The sequence below is a fragment of the Oncorhynchus nerka genome, linkage group LG20, assembly GCF_034236695.1.
Source record: "Oncorhynchus nerka isolate Pitt River linkage group LG20, Oner_Uvic_2.0, whole genome shotgun sequence".
Taxonomy (NCBI): domain Eukaryota; kingdom Metazoa; phylum Chordata; class Actinopteri; order Salmoniformes; family Salmonidae; genus Oncorhynchus; species Oncorhynchus nerka.
This window is the reverse complement of record NC_088415.1, coordinates 73,326,171-73,343,948: the sequence shown is the minus strand read 5'-3', so window position 1 is coordinate 73,343,948 and position 17,778 is coordinate 73,326,171. Positions and strand designations below refer to the sequence as shown.

Genomic DNA, 17,778 nt, shown 5'->3' with positions numbered 1-17,778 from the left:
CAATGAAAGGTTGTTGTCAATCAAGATAAATTCTCTTGTCAGTTATTTACATAACATAATAAACAGTCCATAAACAAGGTTAGAATGAAAGTTTGTAAGTATTTGTTTTACATGTGCTCAAGGTGTTTCTTTGAGAGGAAAACAGATCATGGTGAAAGTAAGAGGGTGTTAGCTAAACATAATCGAATAGGAGGTATAGAGAAGCAACAGAGTAGTCATCGATCGTATAAAATAGAAACAAGTAGTGGTTAAATTGACATTGTCATCACATGCTTTCTCCAACACTGACATTACTCTAGTCAACTATAATCACATCCTGTGACAGGAAAGATGGAAGAGTTAGTATTTCATACTTATTGCACCCACATAATTACACTTAGCTTCTTAACAAGAAGCTTGGCGGAATCTGTTGTGCTATGTGACGGTTGGAGTGAGAGTAGGTCTCCAGGAGGATGGTTGGTGACCATCCATGTGTTTTGAAATTGTCATACAGTCAATCACAGTTAGCCCTGCCCGTTGACAATTCCCACTAATAGGTTATAGGGAATGGGTCAACTACTACACTCTCTGAAAAAAGTCATATTTACAGTAGAAGTTGGAAGTTTACATACACTTAGGTTGGAGTCATTAAATCAATTTTTTTCAACCACTCCACAAATTTCTTGTTAAGAAACTATAGTTTTGGCAAGTCGGTTAGGACATCTACTTTGTGCATGTGTAGCCGATGTGAAATGGCTAGCTAGTTAGCGGTGGTGCACGCTAGTGGCGTTTCAATCGGTGACGTCACTTGCTCTGAGACCTTGAAGTAGTGGTAGCCCTAGCTCTGCAAGAGCCGCGGCTTTTGTGGAGCGATGGGTAACGATGCTTCGAGGAAGACTGTTGATGTGTGCAGAGCGTCCCTGGTTCGCGCCCAGGTCGGGGCGAGGGGACAGACGTAAAGTCTATACTGTTACATTGATGCTGTTGACCCAGATCACTGGTTGCTGCGGAAAGAGGAGGAGGTCACTTTTGTGGAGCGATGGGTAACGATGCTTCGAGGGTGACTGTTGACGTGTGCAGAGCGCCCAGGTCGGGGCGAGGGGACGGACGTAAAGTCTATACTGTTACATTGGTGCCGTGACACGGATCACTGGTTGCTGCGGAAAGAGGAGGAGGTCAAAAGGGGGGTGAGTGTAGCCGATGTGAAATGGCTAGCTAGTTAGCAGTGGTGCGCGCTAGTGGCGTTTTAATCAGTGACGTCACTTGCTCTGAGACGTTGAAGTAGTGGTTTCCCTTGCTCTGCAATGGCCGCGGCTTTTGTGGAGTAATGGGTAACGATGCTTTGAGGGTGACTGTTGACGTGTGCAGAGCGTCCCTGGTTCGCGCCCAGGTCGGGGCGAGGGAACGGACGTAAAGTCTATACTGTTACACATGACACAGGTCATTTTTCCAACAATTGTTTACAGACAGATTATTTCACTTATAATTCACTGTATCACAATTCCAGTGGGTCAGAAGTTTACATACACTAAGTTGATTGTGCCTTTAAACAGCTTGGAAAATTCCAGAAAATTATGTAATGGCTTTAGAAGCTTCTGATAGGCTAATAGACATGATTTGAGTCAATTGGAGGTGTGCCTGTGGATGTATTTCAAACTCAGTGCTTCTTTGCTTGACATCATGGAAAAATCTAAAGAAATTAACCAAGACCGTAGAAAACAAATTGTAGACCTCCACAAGTCTGGGTCATCCTTGGGAGCAATTTCCAAAAGCCTGAAGGTACCACGTTCATCTGTACAAACAATAGTACGCAAGTATAAACAACATGGGACGACACAGTCGTCATACCGCTCATGAATGAGACGCGTTCTGTCTCCTAGAGATGAACGTACTTTGGTGCGAAATGTGCAAATCAATCCCAGAACAGAAACAAAGGACCTTGTGAAGATGCTGGAGGAAACAGATACAAAAGTATCTATATCGACAGTAAAACGAGTCCTATATCGACATAATCTGAAAGGCCGCTGAGCAAGGAAGAAGCCACTGCTCCAAAACTGCCATAAAAAAGCCAGACTATGGTTTGCAACTGCACATGGGGACAAAGATCGTACATTTTGGAGAAATGTCCTCTGGTCTGATGAAACAAAAATAGAACTGTTTGGCCATAATGACCATCTTTATGTTTGGAGGAAAAAGCTTGCAATCTGAAGAACACCATCCCAAACATTAAGCACGGGGGTAGCAGCATCATGTTGTGGGGCTGCTTTGCTGCAGGAGGGTGTGGTGCTCTTCACAAAATAGATGGCAACATGAGGAAGGAAAATTAGGTGGATATATTGAAGCAACATCTCAAGACATCAGTCAGGAAGTTAAAGCTTGGTTGCAAATGGGTCTTCCAAATGGACAATGATCACAAGCATACTTCCAAAGTTGTGGCTTAAGGACAACAAAGTCAAGGTATTGGAGTGGCCATCACAAGGCCCTGACCTCAATCCTATAGACAATTTGTGGGCACAACTGAAAAAGCATGCGTGAGCAAGGAGGCCTACAAACCCGACTCAGTTACATCAGCTCTGTCAGGAGGAATGGGCCAAAATTCACCCAACTTATTGTTGGAAGCTTGTGGAAGGCTACCCGAAACGTTTGACCCAAGTTAAACAATTTAAAGGCAATTCCACCAAATACTAATTGAGTGTATGTACAAGTTGTATGTATACAACTTTTTTCCCATAGCAGAACAATCTTGGGACTATACAGTATTGTACTCATTTTCAGGACAAGTGGTGGCTAAATCATGCCCTTTGAAAGTTTTATAAAGAGTTGTCAATTGACAGGGGCTACTCATCTATCTGTGATTGGCTGAATGACCAATACAAGACATTGGTAGTCATTACAGGTATCTGACCTATAGGAGCTTTGTCAGTTGGTGCTGGGGCTATCTGGACCGTAAGAACAGAGTGGTACTGCAGTCTGTGTAGTCCATTAGGGTCCAGCTCAGGGATGCCCAGGGAACCCATCCTGGATGGGTTGGGGAGCTTGCCTGCAGAAAGAAATGGACAGACAAACAAAATATGAGCTGCACTACATCAGAACCACTTTGATATCTATACCATAATTTGCTAGATTGAAATGGAATATTCACTGCCCTCTCCCACCTTACCTTGTGATTATAATGTAGAATGCTGTGACAGAAAAAATATTAGTAAGTTGTAACCCAATCAACAGCCAAAGGTACATTTTTTATTCGGGGATAGAGCTGGGTGATATCTTTCACAGTTTTGATGGTATGATGTTATTTGACGGTATTTCATGTTTTTTAAATAATAAAATATGCTTAGGAGCAGTGCAGGGCCTTAGAGTTGCAAAACATAAATTATACGTGATTTCAATGGGAATTTCTCCATTCTGATTGTTTTACACTGTTCAATCCAACTTCAAACAAAAATAATTGACAGCATTTTCATACATTTCTGAAAAAAAGTTATGTATAGCACATTTGACCCATAGCAGAACAATCTTAGATCTTAGATCATAGATCATAGATCATTTTCACAATTTCAGAGTGGTATTTCGAACGTCATAGTGTGGAAATAGCATCAAGAACAAAAAAAACAGGAAAATCATGTTTTTAACTGCACTGGGCCTTTATTAATAGGTTATTCACCAAGTCATATTATAATGTTGCTTTGCAAACACAGCAAAACAAGTGAAAAACCGTTGAAATCAACAGTAAAGGGATAAAACATGTGTAGCAGGTGTGGGCTACTTGTTGTTGTGTGAGTAGTGAATGCATTCTGGCTGTTTGTTGTAAATAAGAATTGGTTACTTCAGAGAGGTATACTGTCTCTGTTGTGTTTCAAATGCTAATTATGGCAGGAAGAAGGACACAAGAACAACAATAAGGTAGTAATATTGTTTTTGTATGAGATGACGGAGAGTAGGTTCTATCTTGATGATGATTAGGTAACATAAACTTTAGTTTCTAAGCACCTTCTCACTTTATGCACTTTTGTACCTTTCACTTACTAAGCATCATGGCAAAAAATAATAATAATTGCACCTCTAGCCTCTGTTTTGGGATTTTCCCCAACCTTTTTAACAATAAAACATTGCTTGGCATGAATTTGCTACAGTGATATTCAAAAATATCATAAATAGAGATAAATGAATGCACATACAAATCAGATAGGTTGTTTTGAAAGGGAAGGAACAGGGAAGGATAAACATTTGCCATGGTGGTCCATGAGAGAAACGAATGTATTCTACAAGATATCCAGTATTTTTCCTCTGCCTGAGTATGCCTTTTTCCATCTTAATTGAATTACACAGGGAACTGTTCATAAATCTGTTCCACAAGGGAAAACACTGGAAACATTATTTGCTGTGAATGCTGTGCAGGCCTACATGCACAATACTCCACTTTGACTGAATGAGAGTAGATATGGAAAAATAGGTAAACCAATTGCTTCTAATGTAAGAAAATAGATGAATGAATAAAGAGATTTTAGTATAAAGCGTGGATGGACAGAGATGGTTTGCTTGTCACATGAATGAGCCTTGGTGAGGAGTGTGACAGAGGTGATCATGCCCTCTGCTGTGTGCTGTCAGAACTTCATGAGGCAGGTATGGTCACCACCACTAACTCCACAACTTTACATCCAAAAAACATATAGTGCCTTCAGAAAGTATTCATACCCCTTGACTTATTCCACATTTTATTGTGTTACAACCTGAATTCAAAATGTATTACATTTATTTTTTTCTCTCACACATTTACACACAATACCCCATAATGATAAAGTGGTGAAAAAAAATGTCATGCATTTTTGCAAATGTATTGAACATTAAATACAGAAATACATTTACATAAATATTCACACCCCTGAGTCAATATATGTTAGAATCACCTTTGGCAGTGAATACAGCTATGAGTCTTTCTGGGTAAGTCTCTCAGAACTTTGCACACCTGGATTGTACAATATTTGCACATTTTTTAAATTATTCTGTCTAGTTTGTTGTTGATCATTGCTAGACAGCCATTTTCAAGTCTTGCCATAGATATTCAAGCCGAAGTCAAAACTGTAACTAGGCCACTCAGGAACATTCAATGTCATCTTGGTAAGCAACTCCAGTGTATATTTGGCCTTGAGTTTTAGGTTATTGTCCTGCTGAAAGGTACATTTGCCTCCCATTGTTTGTTGGAAAGTATACTGAACTAGGTTTTCCTCCCATAGTCCTTGCCGATGACACACATATCCATATATGCAGCCACCACTATTCTTGAAAATATGAAGAGTGATACTCCGTGATGTGTTGTGTTGGATTTGCCAAAATATACTGCATAACGCTTTGTATTCAGGACATTCAGGACAGTTCATTTCTTTGCCACAATTTTATTGTGTACAGGCTTCCTTCTTTTCACTCTATTATTAAGGTTAGTATTATGGAGTAACTACAATGTTGTTGATTCATCCTCAGTTCTCCTATCAAAGCCATTAAACTCTGTAACAGTTTTAAAGTCATCTTTGGCCTCATGGTGAAATCCCTGCCTGGTTTACTTACTCTCCGTAAACTGAGTTAGGTAAGATGCCTGTATATTTTGTTGACTGGGTGTATTGATACACCATTCAAATTGTAATTAATAACTTCACCATGGTCAAAGGGATATACAATGTCTGCTTTTTTTATACCCATGTACCAATCTGTGCCCTTCTTTGCGAGGCATTGGAAAACTTCTCCGGCCTTTGTGATTGAATCTGTGTTTGAAATGCATTACTTGACTGAGGGACCTTACAGGTAATTGTATGTTTGGGGTGCAGAGATGAGGTAGTCATTCAAACATACTTTTACATTTGTCATTTTAGTAATTTAGCAGACACTCTCATCCAGAACAACTTACATGAGCAATTAGGGTTAAGTGCCTTGCTCAAGGGCACATCGACTGATTTTCCACCTTTCGGTTACTGACCCAACTCTCTTAACCAATAGGCTACCTGTAACCATGTTAAACACTATTATTGCACGCAGAGTGAGTCCATGCAATTTATTATGTGACTTTTTAAGCACATTTTTACTCCTGAACTTATTTAGGCTTGCCATAACAAATGGGTTGAATACTTATTGACTCAAGACATTTAAGCTTTTCATTTTTTATGAATTTGTTAACATGTCTATAAACATAATTCCACTTTTACATTATGGGGTATTTTGTATAGGCCAGTGACACAAAATCTCAATTGAATCCATTTAAAATGTAGTCTTTAACACAATTTTTTTGAAAAAGTAAAGGGGTGTGAATGCTTTCTCTAGGCACTGTCAATATCTAACCTTTGCAGATTTTTACAGACTGAATTTTGTGGAAAGTATATACAGTACCAGTCAAAAGTTTGGACACACCTACTCATTCAAGGGTTTTTCTTTATTTTTGCTAATTTCTACGTTGTAGAATAATAGTGAAGTCATCAACACTATTAAATAACACATGTGGAATCATGTAGTAACCAGAACATTGTTAAACAAATCAAAATATATTTTATATTTGAGATTCTTCAAAGTAGCCACCCTTTGCCTTGATGAAAGCTTTGCACACTCTTGGCATTCTCTCAACCAGCTTCATGACCTGTAATGCATTTCAATTAACAGGTGTGCCTTGTTAAAAGTTCATTTATGGATTTTTTCCCCTTCTGAATGTGTTTGAGCCAATCAGTTGTGTTGTAACAAGGTAGGGGTGGTATACAGAAGATAGCTCTATTTGATAAAAGACCAAGTCCATATTATGGCAAAAACAGCTCAAATAAGCAAAGAGAAATGACAGTCCATCCCTACTTTAAGACATGAAGGTCAGTCAATGCGATTCATTTCAAGAACTTTGAAAGTTTCTTCAAGTGCAGTTGCAAAAAACATCAAGCACTATAATGAAACTGGCTCTCATGAGGACCGCCACAGGAAAGGAAGACCCAGTTACCTCTGCTGCAGAGGATAAGTTCATTTAGTTACCAGCCTCAGAAATTGCAGTCCAAATAAATGCTTCACAGAGTTCAAGGCAAAGGGGGGCTACTTTAAAGAATCTAAAATATATTTTGATTTGTTTTTTGACTTTTTTGGTTACAACATTATTCCATATGTGTTATTTCATGGTGTTGATGTATTCACAATTATTCTACAATGTAGAAAATAGTACAAATAAAGAAAAACCCTTGAATGAGTAGGTATGTCCAAAGTTTTGACTGGTACTGTATGTATACCAAATAATACAAAGTCAATTACATACTTCACAAAAACACAATACTATCCTAGATGTAAGTACAAAACCTGATATAAATGATTTTATACATTTTGTTGCATCTCCTATTTTATTGGTGTGGGTGCATTCATTCAATGCAGGCAGGGTTCACCTTCGCAGCTATAACGCACTACTCCTGCGTAGTAGGGGGCAGTAATGAATCTTTGCCAGGAATGTGGGTTCGTTTTGTGTCAGACATCTGAGTAACCCAGGAGATCCAGGAGATGGTTTCTAATTCCCTGAACGTAGACGGACAGCGGTGAAGATTGTATAATTCTTGTAACTTTGTTATGGTCGACTTGTTGACAAAAGCTTACAATTTACTCTAAAGAAGTTAGCTAACAGCGAGCCTGTGTGTATTCGTACATTGTTATTTTATCTTAGCTCACTAGCACATTAGCTGGTAAGCTAACATTAGCTAGCTAGCAAGCTAACTAGCTAACTAACTAAATTGCTGAGCCCGGATGCGGTGAACTACAACAAGACAAGTCTTTGGCCTTGGAAGAGTTGGGCATCAGGCTTGAATTATGTCAAGCAACCGTCAACAGCAAACTGGCGGTGGAACGGGGCCTGGGACAAGTAGCAGCAGTACCGGTGGCACTACCAATGCTAACGGTGCTACCAGCGTAGGCGGTAACGTCAGTACGAATGTGAATAATTCTTCAAATGTTGTGCCCTCACGGACTCTGGCTACAACTGGCGATGGGTTGCTCGTACCTGCAGCGGCTGTCCAGTCTCCAATAAGCTTAGCCACACTTACCAGACCCAGTCCATCCTCTTCTGGCACCAGCAGAAAACGTCCTCTCCACCAAGCACCTCTCTACAATGGTCTCTTGAATTCCTACGAAGATAAAAGCAACGATTTTGTGTGGTGAGTTTTCCTGCAAAATGCTAGCTACTTTGCGAACTTGTTTAGCTAATTAGCTTGCTGACTAGGTTGCTAATTATATGTCGCTCGCTAGCTCAATTTGAGTGCATTCTTGTTTACAATGTCCGTTTGGCAGCTAGCTAGCCTGGTAGCTACAACAGCTCATAAATGCATATCATTAAACCAGACTCATTGGTTATTCGCACTTATTTATTCTCACTTCAATAGATGAACACTGTCAAAGTAAGGTTAATTTTCCTAATTAACCAAATTATGTTGCATTGAATTTTCTTTTCAGCCCGATCTGTTTTGAAATGATTGAGGAAGCACACATGACAAAATGTGGACACAGTTTCTGGTAAGCAAACTTGATGACATTGGCAAGGCTACAGTACACCCATTTAATTTCTATAGCTTTTAGTACCATTCATCAATATGAACTAGTTCCTTTGGTAACCTCCACCAATGCATCAATCATTTTTCCCTATTTCTGTGTTCAGCTACAAGTGCATTCGCCAGAGTTTGGAGGACAGCAATAGGTGCCCAAAATGTAACTACATCATTGACAACGTGGATCAGCTCTATCCAAACTTTCTTGGTAGGTTTGTCTGTTGATATAGATTAGGTTTGAAAACAATGTCCTACATATGTTGGTGGCTGTGGTGTAGCTAGCTTCCCTACAGTCTTGTCACCGGCTTTGACCCAAAGTGCACCAAATATGGAATAGTTTGCCATATTTTTGTATGGGCCCTGGTCAAAAGTAATCTTTGAACTTTTCCAATACATCACTCCTCCTCAGTAGTAATTCTAACTCTTGTTTTGATTTATTACAGTCAATGAACTCATTCTCAAACAAAAACAGAGATCAGATGAAAAACGGCTGAAGATGGACCATCCGGTAAGTGCTTCAGCTGATCAGGTCTCCTACACACAATGGAGACTCTTCATTGAAAAAGCTTCATAGTCCATGATTTTGCTTAGTCTGTCCAGGAAACTGCCATTAACTTTCCCCTAGCAATTGTTGTTGGTGTGTATGAGGTCTAATAGTGAAGGAACCCAACAGTTAACCCAATATCCCAAAAGTACCTGCCTAATTGTATATTTCTCCTGTTTTTAGAATGGGTCAAGATGGCAAGTGTTTCAAGACGTCCTGGGCACAGACCAAGAGAACCTAGATCTTGCTAATGTCAACTTAATGCTGGAACTCCTTGTACAGAAAAAGAAACAGCTGGAAGCGGTATGCATATTTTGTTTAAGCACTATATATTTAACCAGCAGAAAATGAATGGTGGGCGGACAGCGGGACACTCACCTAATGTTAACTTTTATGCCTTTCCCTAACCTTTACCATAACCTCGCTGAAACTATGCCACATTAACCATAACGTAACCCCTTATCGAACCCAGGTGTGCATGCTCGTGCAGCGACCAGCAGCAAGGTATTTCTTCTCATGCGCTCCTTGCTGCAAAACCAATTGCCCTCTGGGACAAATAAAGTTGAAACTTGAACCGCCCCCCAAACAAATACACTTTCTTTTGTTTATTCATAACATTACATTTAATTAATCCTATTTAGTGACTTTGTAGTCATACCTTGATTGACCATTAACTCTGTCTGTTTATTCCCATAGGAATCACAAGCTGCTCAACGTCAGATCTTAATGGAATTCCTCAAAGAAGCAAGAAGAAATAAAAGAGAGGTGTGCCCCATATCTTTTTTAGATCTCATCTTATGTTTCAATATTTACTTACAGTAGTAATCTATGTTAGGAAATAACCATTAGTTATTGAGTGACATTGTGTTTTACCATTCAGCAACTGGAGCAGTTGCAGAAGGAGCTAAACTTTTTGGAGGAGGATATCAAGCGTGTTGAGGTAAAATAATATACATAGCTAGCTATCCTAACATTTCTGTCCTCCTGAAATGGATTAGCAGTCAGAGGTCTGGTTTCCCTGACACAGATTAAGCATAGTCCTGGACAAAAACTATTGTGTCCCAGAAAAACCACCCCAGAATGTTCAGAAATGCAGGTAAAGTCTTGAGGAGTTTTCTTTTTTAAACTAAATACATTGTGCATTTTCTAGGAAATGAGTGGACTGTACTCACCAATGAGTGACATGGATCGTAACTTGGACAGCACTGTGCCCAATTTCGAGGCTCCCTCACCTGCACCTAGGTAAAACAAAATTCTGTCCTGTTCTTTAGTTGGTCTTGTGAAAGGACCAAAGTAATTATCTGACTCCGAATATACATTTGGGATCTTTGTATGAATTTCCTTTAAACGTTGTGAAAAGGTTGAGCTTTTACAGGAGACACTGATATATATTTACGGTAACGAAAAAATTCTTGCCTTTACAGTAGTCTTATGGATTCGACAGAGTATCCGAGTCAACCACCAGGTTTTGGTGGAACTTCCCAGGTAAGTCTGACCCACTTTAGTTTTCTGAGCCATAGGTTGCGTCCCTGTTCTCCACTTTTCTAGTCATGGATTTAAAAGCATAGGATTGGTGTAAGCATTGGGTGGTGTGTTTAATCCATGCAAGAAAGTGTATGAGTTTACACTTTGGGAGAAGGTTGGAGAATCGAGACACAGCCGTTGTGAATCATTGATGTTGGTGGTTCAGGTTCACATTTTGCAGATGCATGTGTTTAGTGTCTGTCTGTGTCTTTTCTATTTTACCAAAGGGTAAGAGGCAAACGTGGTACAACAGTACTCTGGCTTCACGTAGAAAGAGGCTCACAGCGCACTTTGAAGATCTGGAACAATGCTACTTCTCTAACCGAATGACCAGATTAACAGGTACCCTCTAGGTTTACGTCGACTTTTACTTTACCCAGAGAAGCCTTTTAAGTAATGTCCGTGTATTCCAAAAGAGGAAGGGTGATGGCATCTTCCACAAATGACCGTAACAACAACCCTCTAGGTTGAACTTTTAGCTGACTGAGCTGCAGAATCTATTTTAGGCTTGAGGCTCCTGCCCTCTGGCTGACTTGCATGGAGCTCGCAAGACATAATGACGAATCTGATAATAATAAACAACTAAAACATGATTTACTTTCTAATGGTGTTCAGGGTTAGATATTTATTGTTTGTCATGTCTTCTTTTAGATGACAGCAGGAACCTAAATCAACTGGATGATTTCATGGAGTGTCTCTCAAAGTTCACACGGTACAACTCTGTGCGGCCGTTGGCGACCCTGTCTTATGCTAGTGATCTCTACAACGGCTCCAGTATTGTCTCTAGGTAATGTCAACCCTCAACTGTCAAACACAAAGCATTTGATGGCTTAGCTAATTATACTGAACAAAAATATAAATGCAACATGTAAAGTGTTGGTCCCATGTTTCATTAACAAACAAAGGAAAATGTCTGGGATTTTTATACGCACATAAAAGCTTATTTCTCAAATGTTATGCACACATGTTTACATCCCTGTTGGTGATCATATCTTCTTTGCCAAGATAATCCATCAAGTTTTGAGGGAGCGTGCAATTGGTATGCTGACTGCAGGAATGTCCACCAGAGCTAATGCCAGAGATTTAAATGTTCATTTATCTACCATAAGCTGCCTCCAACGTCATTTTAGAGAATTTGTCGGTACAACCACAGGCCACGTGTAACCACGCCAGCCCAGGACCTCCACATCCGGCTTCTTCACCTGCGGGATTGTCTGAGGAGGGGGAGTGCAAAGGAGTATTTCTATCTGTAATAAACCCCTTCTGTGGGGAAAAACTCATTCTGATTGGATGGGCCTGGCTCCCAAATGGGAGATCCATAGATTAGGACCTAATGAATTTATTTAAATGGAACTGATTTCTTTCTATGAACTGTAACTCAGTAAAATCTTTGAAATTGTTGCATGTTGCGTTTATTTTTTTTGTTAGATTTAGCACCATCCTAATGGTTAGTATCCAATTTGACCTACAGAGAGCGCTCTTGTATCACAATACATCTTCCATTTGCTACCAGAGTGTAGCCGAAGGCCCCACGGTGTCTGTTGCTAGCTCTATCTCTTATCTACCGCTATCTCTGGAAAAGTACTAATGCAATCTGATGGGAGACTTAGTGTGGTTCACAGTTGGCGCCTCATTCCCTATACAGTGCTGGTCAAAAGTAGTGCACTCTATAGGGAATAGGGGGCCATTTAAGATGCTACCATGCTTCTTATGAAATAATGCTTCATTGCACGCAACTAAATTCACCATTGTTACTTGTTTGATGCAACTTCTTATTGGCTATTGAGTTTGTTTTGCGCTCTTGTCTCTGCAGCATTGAATTTGACCGTGACTGTGATTACTTTGCCATCGCTGGCGTCACCAAGAAAATCAAGGTGTTTGAGTATGGAACAGTGATCCAGGATGCTGTGGACATTCATTACCCTGTCAATGAAATGACGTGCAACTCCAAAATCAGGTGACCTTTCAACCTGTCTTAATGTTGAGAATTACCATCTCTATTACAATAGAAATGACACACTTAAACAATGTTCATTACCTTAGTGGGTTCCCTATTCTGGGGATTGTTTTAAATGTTGTTCTAGATTTTATGGATCTAGGATATTCATTAATCCTCATAGAAACATGGAAGAACAGGTCTCGGCTCTTACATCCCCATGTGTTTTGTATTTCAGCTGTATCAGCTGGAGCAGCTACCACAAGAATCTGTTGGCTAGCAGCGACTACGAGGGAACAGTCATCCTGTGGGATGGTTTCACTGGCCAAAGGTCAAAGGTCTATCAGGTATGCACCTGGCGCGCTCATTCCCCGAGGTTCCCCCCTTTCAAATACAACTACCGTACTCTAATACAATGGAACAAACAAACCACAGCTGTGGAGATTGTTGCTGCTAAGGCCTCCTCCTATACCCAGAAGCTTTTACCTTTGTTTGATTTTCTTTGGACACTACACTCAATCCATTACTAAATGGAAACAGACACTTTTGCAGATGTACTGTATGAAATACATATTTCATCCACTCTGTCTTCAAAGTAAACCTTTGCTAAAGTATGTACCCCAGTATTCTTGGGCTAGTGAGATTTTAGCTGTGGTGGAATTTACACTGCTCTATAGATGGAAATCTATTCCGTTATAAAAATCAGTTATGTTTGTTTCACACCTGTGATGTTCCTCCAGGAGCATGAGAAAAGATGTTGGAGTGTCGATTTCAACCTCATGGATCCCAAGCTTCTAGCCTCTGGTTCTGATGATGCGAAAGGTAATGTTGAAGCGATGCAGTTGTTTGTTTGCACTTCTCCCAAGGTCCTAATAAACAAGATGCCTGCTGGGTTTAAAGGGAACATATTGCTAGTCTCAACATCTCTGGTGTTTTGTTATTGATCTAGGATTGCATCTGATTTTGTTTCTTTCAGTGAAGTTATGGTCTACCAACCTTGACAATTCAGTCGCCAGCATCGAGGCCAAAGCAAATGTGTGCTGTGTAAAGTTCAGTCCCACATCGAGGTATCACCTTGCTTTTGGATGTGCGGGTAGGTTGATCTGTGATGCTACTTCTTCTTCCAAACCTCTTCCAAGGTCTTGATTTGGGTGAAGGATGAGTTGAAACATGCATTGCACTTCATACCTTTTTTGGGGGGGGAAGGATGAATTGAAACATGCATTGCACTTCGTAAAAAAATGCTTTAAAGATTTTACTACTGTCATTTTGTGTTTTTCTCCCAGACCACTGTGTCCACTACTACGACCTCCGCAACACTAAACAGCCCATCATGGTGTTCAAAGGCCACAGGAAAGCTGTATCCTATGCTAAGTTTGTCAACGGAGAGGAAATTGTATCTGCGTAAGTCAACTCAATCAAATTACGTTCAGAGATGTCACACTTTACATTTGACCATATTGTAACTGTTCCCCAAAATGTCACAGTATTTTCCTATTAGGTCGCTGATATGATAATTACTACCATATTTGGTAGTCGTAGTGCATGTTCTGCTGACAGTTACTCTTCTGTATCACACAGCTCAACAGACAGCCAGCTAAAGCTGTGGAATGTAAACAAGCCCCACTGCTTGCGCTCATTCAAGGGCCATATTAATGAGAAGAACTTTGTTGGCCTTGCCTCCAATGGGGACTATGTTGCGTGTGGTAAGTGGGACCTCATTGGCAGCATCCTGTGTGGTGCTGGAAAAGTCCTTCAGTGGATGTGAAAATGCTTTTACTCAGATTGACACGATCAGATTGACATTCGTATATGGCTTTAGAGTTAATGTGTTTGGGGACAGTATTGATTGACCAGTTGTGGATGTGTTCAGTTTAAGAATGCATTTTGGGTGCTTTCAAATGTAGTGAGTACTTTGATATGATATGATGATCTGATAAACTGCCAGATTTTGGAGTTCAATCATTCTTCTCTCTGCAGGAAGTGAGAACAACTCACTTTATCTCTACTACAAGGGTCTGTCCAAGACACTGCTGACATTCAAGTTTGACACTGTGAAGAGTGTGTTGGATAAAGACAAGAAAGAGGATGACACCAACGAGTTTGTCAGTGCCGTATGCTGGAGAGCTATGCCTGACGGGGTGAGTGTGAGAACTGTGTGTCAGTCAGATCAGTGGGGATTCATGTCTGATATCCTCTTTATATGTCTGCGTTATGGTTACGCCTCTCGAAATGGCTGCAAACAAAATATTTTCTGACGACAAATGCCTCTCTTGTGACCTTAATAATGGTCCCAGTCTAGGGTCTATAAGAAACTAGGGCGTTCCTCCAGGCAGAAGGACACCACTGTCCAGTGGAGCATGTTATTACTCTCTCACACAAGGACAAGTAACTGACACACAAGATTGGCTCAAAACACAAACAGTTTGGTCTAAGATAATGTTCATAATCCCACACGCATCAACCCACCTACAATATCCATGGTTGGTAAATAGAAGAACACAGGGTTGAAATACCAAATTAACCACCTTTTGGAAAAACCCTGATGAAGGCTATGGGTTGAAACGCATTGGTTTCAACAATAATGAAGCATTTTAATAACGACCTCTCCAAAAGTAGCTGATTTTCCTCTTCAGTTTGCTCCTTAATTCATGGACCTTGTTTGGCGAGTGAGGTAGCAACATCGTTCCTTTCTCTTTGCACGGAATTTCCCTGACCAGCATAGCTCAGCTAAAAAAATGTTTTTAAATCCACCAAATGAGAAGTTAATTACCAGATGATATCATTTGAATGTTATGGATACATTTATACAGACTCTTTAAGGCCACATTTGTCATTTAGTAAAAGCATAATCAAGAAATGTAATAATAATGGTGTCAATCAACCATGAGTACTAATTTAAGTTTCATGGTTTGTGTCCTCTCTTGTAGGAGTCCAATGTGCTGATTGCTGCAAACAGTCAAGGAACAATCAAGGTTTGTTTTGTGATTGTATTTTACTCGGCCCAGTTTCCCAATTGTGATGAACTTAAGCTTACGAGTGTTGAAGACAGCTGAAGATATAACATGAGTTTCCCAAAACACCATGCAGAGAGAACAGTGACTGCATGAACATTTTTCATTTGAATTATCATTTTATAATACATTGCTTGTTTGTATCAATTGCAAAGACATTGGCAACATTTGTTAACTTTGTTCTGAAGTTATTGGCAGTCAGAGAGATGGATAACAAAGAGATGGACCATCTCGGATATTTAACGATGCTCCTGCCAAGGTTCTTAGCCTTAAGATGCTTTTGGGAAACCGAGCCCTGGACTCTGCTAATGTATTTAGCATGGTCTTTCTCTGGTTTGGGAACTCGGGGGTTAAAGTTCTCCATCACTACTACGGATTTCTGTCATGGATTCTAGAGAGGTCGTCTTTGAGATCAGTGTCGATCCGCAATAAACATATCTGGGGAGAGTGGTGGTTTAGAGATGACATTGCCTAATACAGAAGAACGAAGTAGATTTCCTTTTTTGTACTCTATTGCTCCTCTTTGACATCACAACTTCCCATCAAACCAACTCATGAATGCCCTACTTGAAGTTTGTCTAAAAACCACTGTTTTTCTCTTTACCCTTTAGTGTGTACTTTACTGTATGTGTACTTGGGTTATCACTTTTCACAGGTAAATTGTAAAAAAAATCACTGGAGGACGTCATTAAGTTGGGTCATTGGATTTTTTTTGGTGTGGCTGCGTCAAGTATCAGGTTTCTCAGCCTAGGAAAAATGTAGGCTACATGGTTTATTCTTTCCGCTCACCTGTATTTTTCTTTCTCTATAGGTACTTGAGCTTGTTTAAGGTCCATCAGATCTCATCAAAGCCTCTGGAAATTACGGCTCCGTTTCTTTCATGGCCAGTCCGGGGATTGGAGCGTATAGTTTCTTGGTCGAATAGAAACGTTGCAATTCTAGATCTGAGGAGCTGACCAGATTGGGAGAATTTATAAAACCAAAGTCCTTTGATTTTAATGAGCAAGAAAACTTTGGAAAAGACTTTGCGTACATCATACACTAGGATTGTGGATGTATGTACGGTAATTCAGAATGAGATTGAGGGCTTTTCTGCACAAAAGTAGAAGATTAATATTTTGAAAGCCTCTTTGAATAAAGTTAATGACTAATAGAACATCTCTTAACATGATTTGAAATTGAATGGAAATGTTCTTTTTAATAAACTTGTTAAGTGTATTTCATAAGAGGTACATCCAGCAAGAAGGCCAAAGCACAAGACAAAACAAAAATAAAATGCAAAATGACTCATTGTATGAATGCATTTTCAACCCAATGTATACATCTGTCATCCTTTTCAATAGTCTTTGGTTTACCCCTATGTTTGATGCAATGGCAACATCTTTTAACTGGACTTGTTTTCATTCTGCAATCAAGCTTTCAGTGGCATGGCTTAGAGTCAAGAATTTTTGAGTTTGAAAATGCAACGGAAGATTGACTAATGACTCCGAGACTCATGTTACAGTATATTTTTCTTTTGTCAGTGAACATGTATTTGATAATACAAATCCTGTCTCCAAAATACTTTCATTTTGTATTAAATCATGATACATGTTGCAACCAGAACACGTCCAACACATGAAATCAAGTGGATTTGCTAGAATGCCAAGATGTACCTATTTTCTGAGAAACAACCAAGAGATGTTCTGTATTTGTATACCTAAATAAATTATTTGCAGAGAACTTTGTCTTTGCATTGAGTTATTCTTGGTTTAAAAAGGAGGAACGTAAGACTGAAAGTGAGTAGTCTAATGTTCCCTGACTTTCACAGTTGCGTCTTGATTACTTATCTTCACAGTTTGTACGGGACCGCTTCCTTGAACAATCAAGTTAACATTAATTATTTGCAGGGCTGTTTTCATTGTCACCTCTTGAGTTCCTGTATAATTATTATATACAGAAAAACATTTCATTTTCTGTTTCATCCTACTTTGACTCTAATTCATTATTTGTATGTGTTTAGTTATACCCCTCAATTCCCATGGCTTGTAACTTAAATTATTAACTGAGTGAGCAGCTTCTTTATTTTGCTGGTATAAGAGTCAGCAATTGTCAGTTATCAGAAGGTGATTAACTTATGTAACACATGACTATCCCTTTTATCAGATATTTTTCGATTTTTCCACCATTCCACTCCAGCACAGCTCCTTTAGCTCAATTTTCTCCCCATGCAGCACCATGGTAACAGCCACCCTCCTCTCT

At 39.7% G+C, this 17,778-nt stretch overlaps 1 protein-coding gene across 2 annotated transcripts; it reads left to right on the top strand.

Moving 5' to 3' along the window:
• Positions 1-7,425: 7,425 nt before the first annotated feature.
• On the top strand, positions 7,426-17,259 carry cop1 (COP1 E3 ubiquitin ligase). 2 transcript variants are annotated; one of them, XM_029623728.2, is made up of 20 exons: positions 7,426-8,132; positions 8,428-8,487; positions 8,630-8,727; positions 8,963-9,027; positions 9,247-9,366; positions 9,760-9,828; positions 9,944-10,003; positions 10,214-10,305; positions 10,488-10,548; positions 10,815-10,929; positions 11,239-11,374; positions 12,401-12,544; positions 12,762-12,870; positions 13,267-13,345; positions 13,500-13,616; positions 13,810-13,927; positions 14,105-14,229; positions 14,504-14,664; positions 15,454-15,498; positions 16,349-17,259. In XM_029623728.2, exons 1-20 carry the CDS (start codon positions 7,789-7,791, stop codon positions 16,364-16,366), a joined length of 2,136 nt encoding a protein of 711 aa, XP_029479588.1. In that variant the 5' UTR covers positions 7,426-7,788; the 3' UTR covers positions 16,367-17,259. The 2 variants fall into 2 exon arrangements, with proteins under 2 accessions (XP_029479588.1, XP_029479587.1); XM_029623727.2 differs by having other exon boundaries at positions 13,264-13,345.
• The last annotated feature ends 519 nt before the right edge of the window (positions 17,260-17,778 follow it).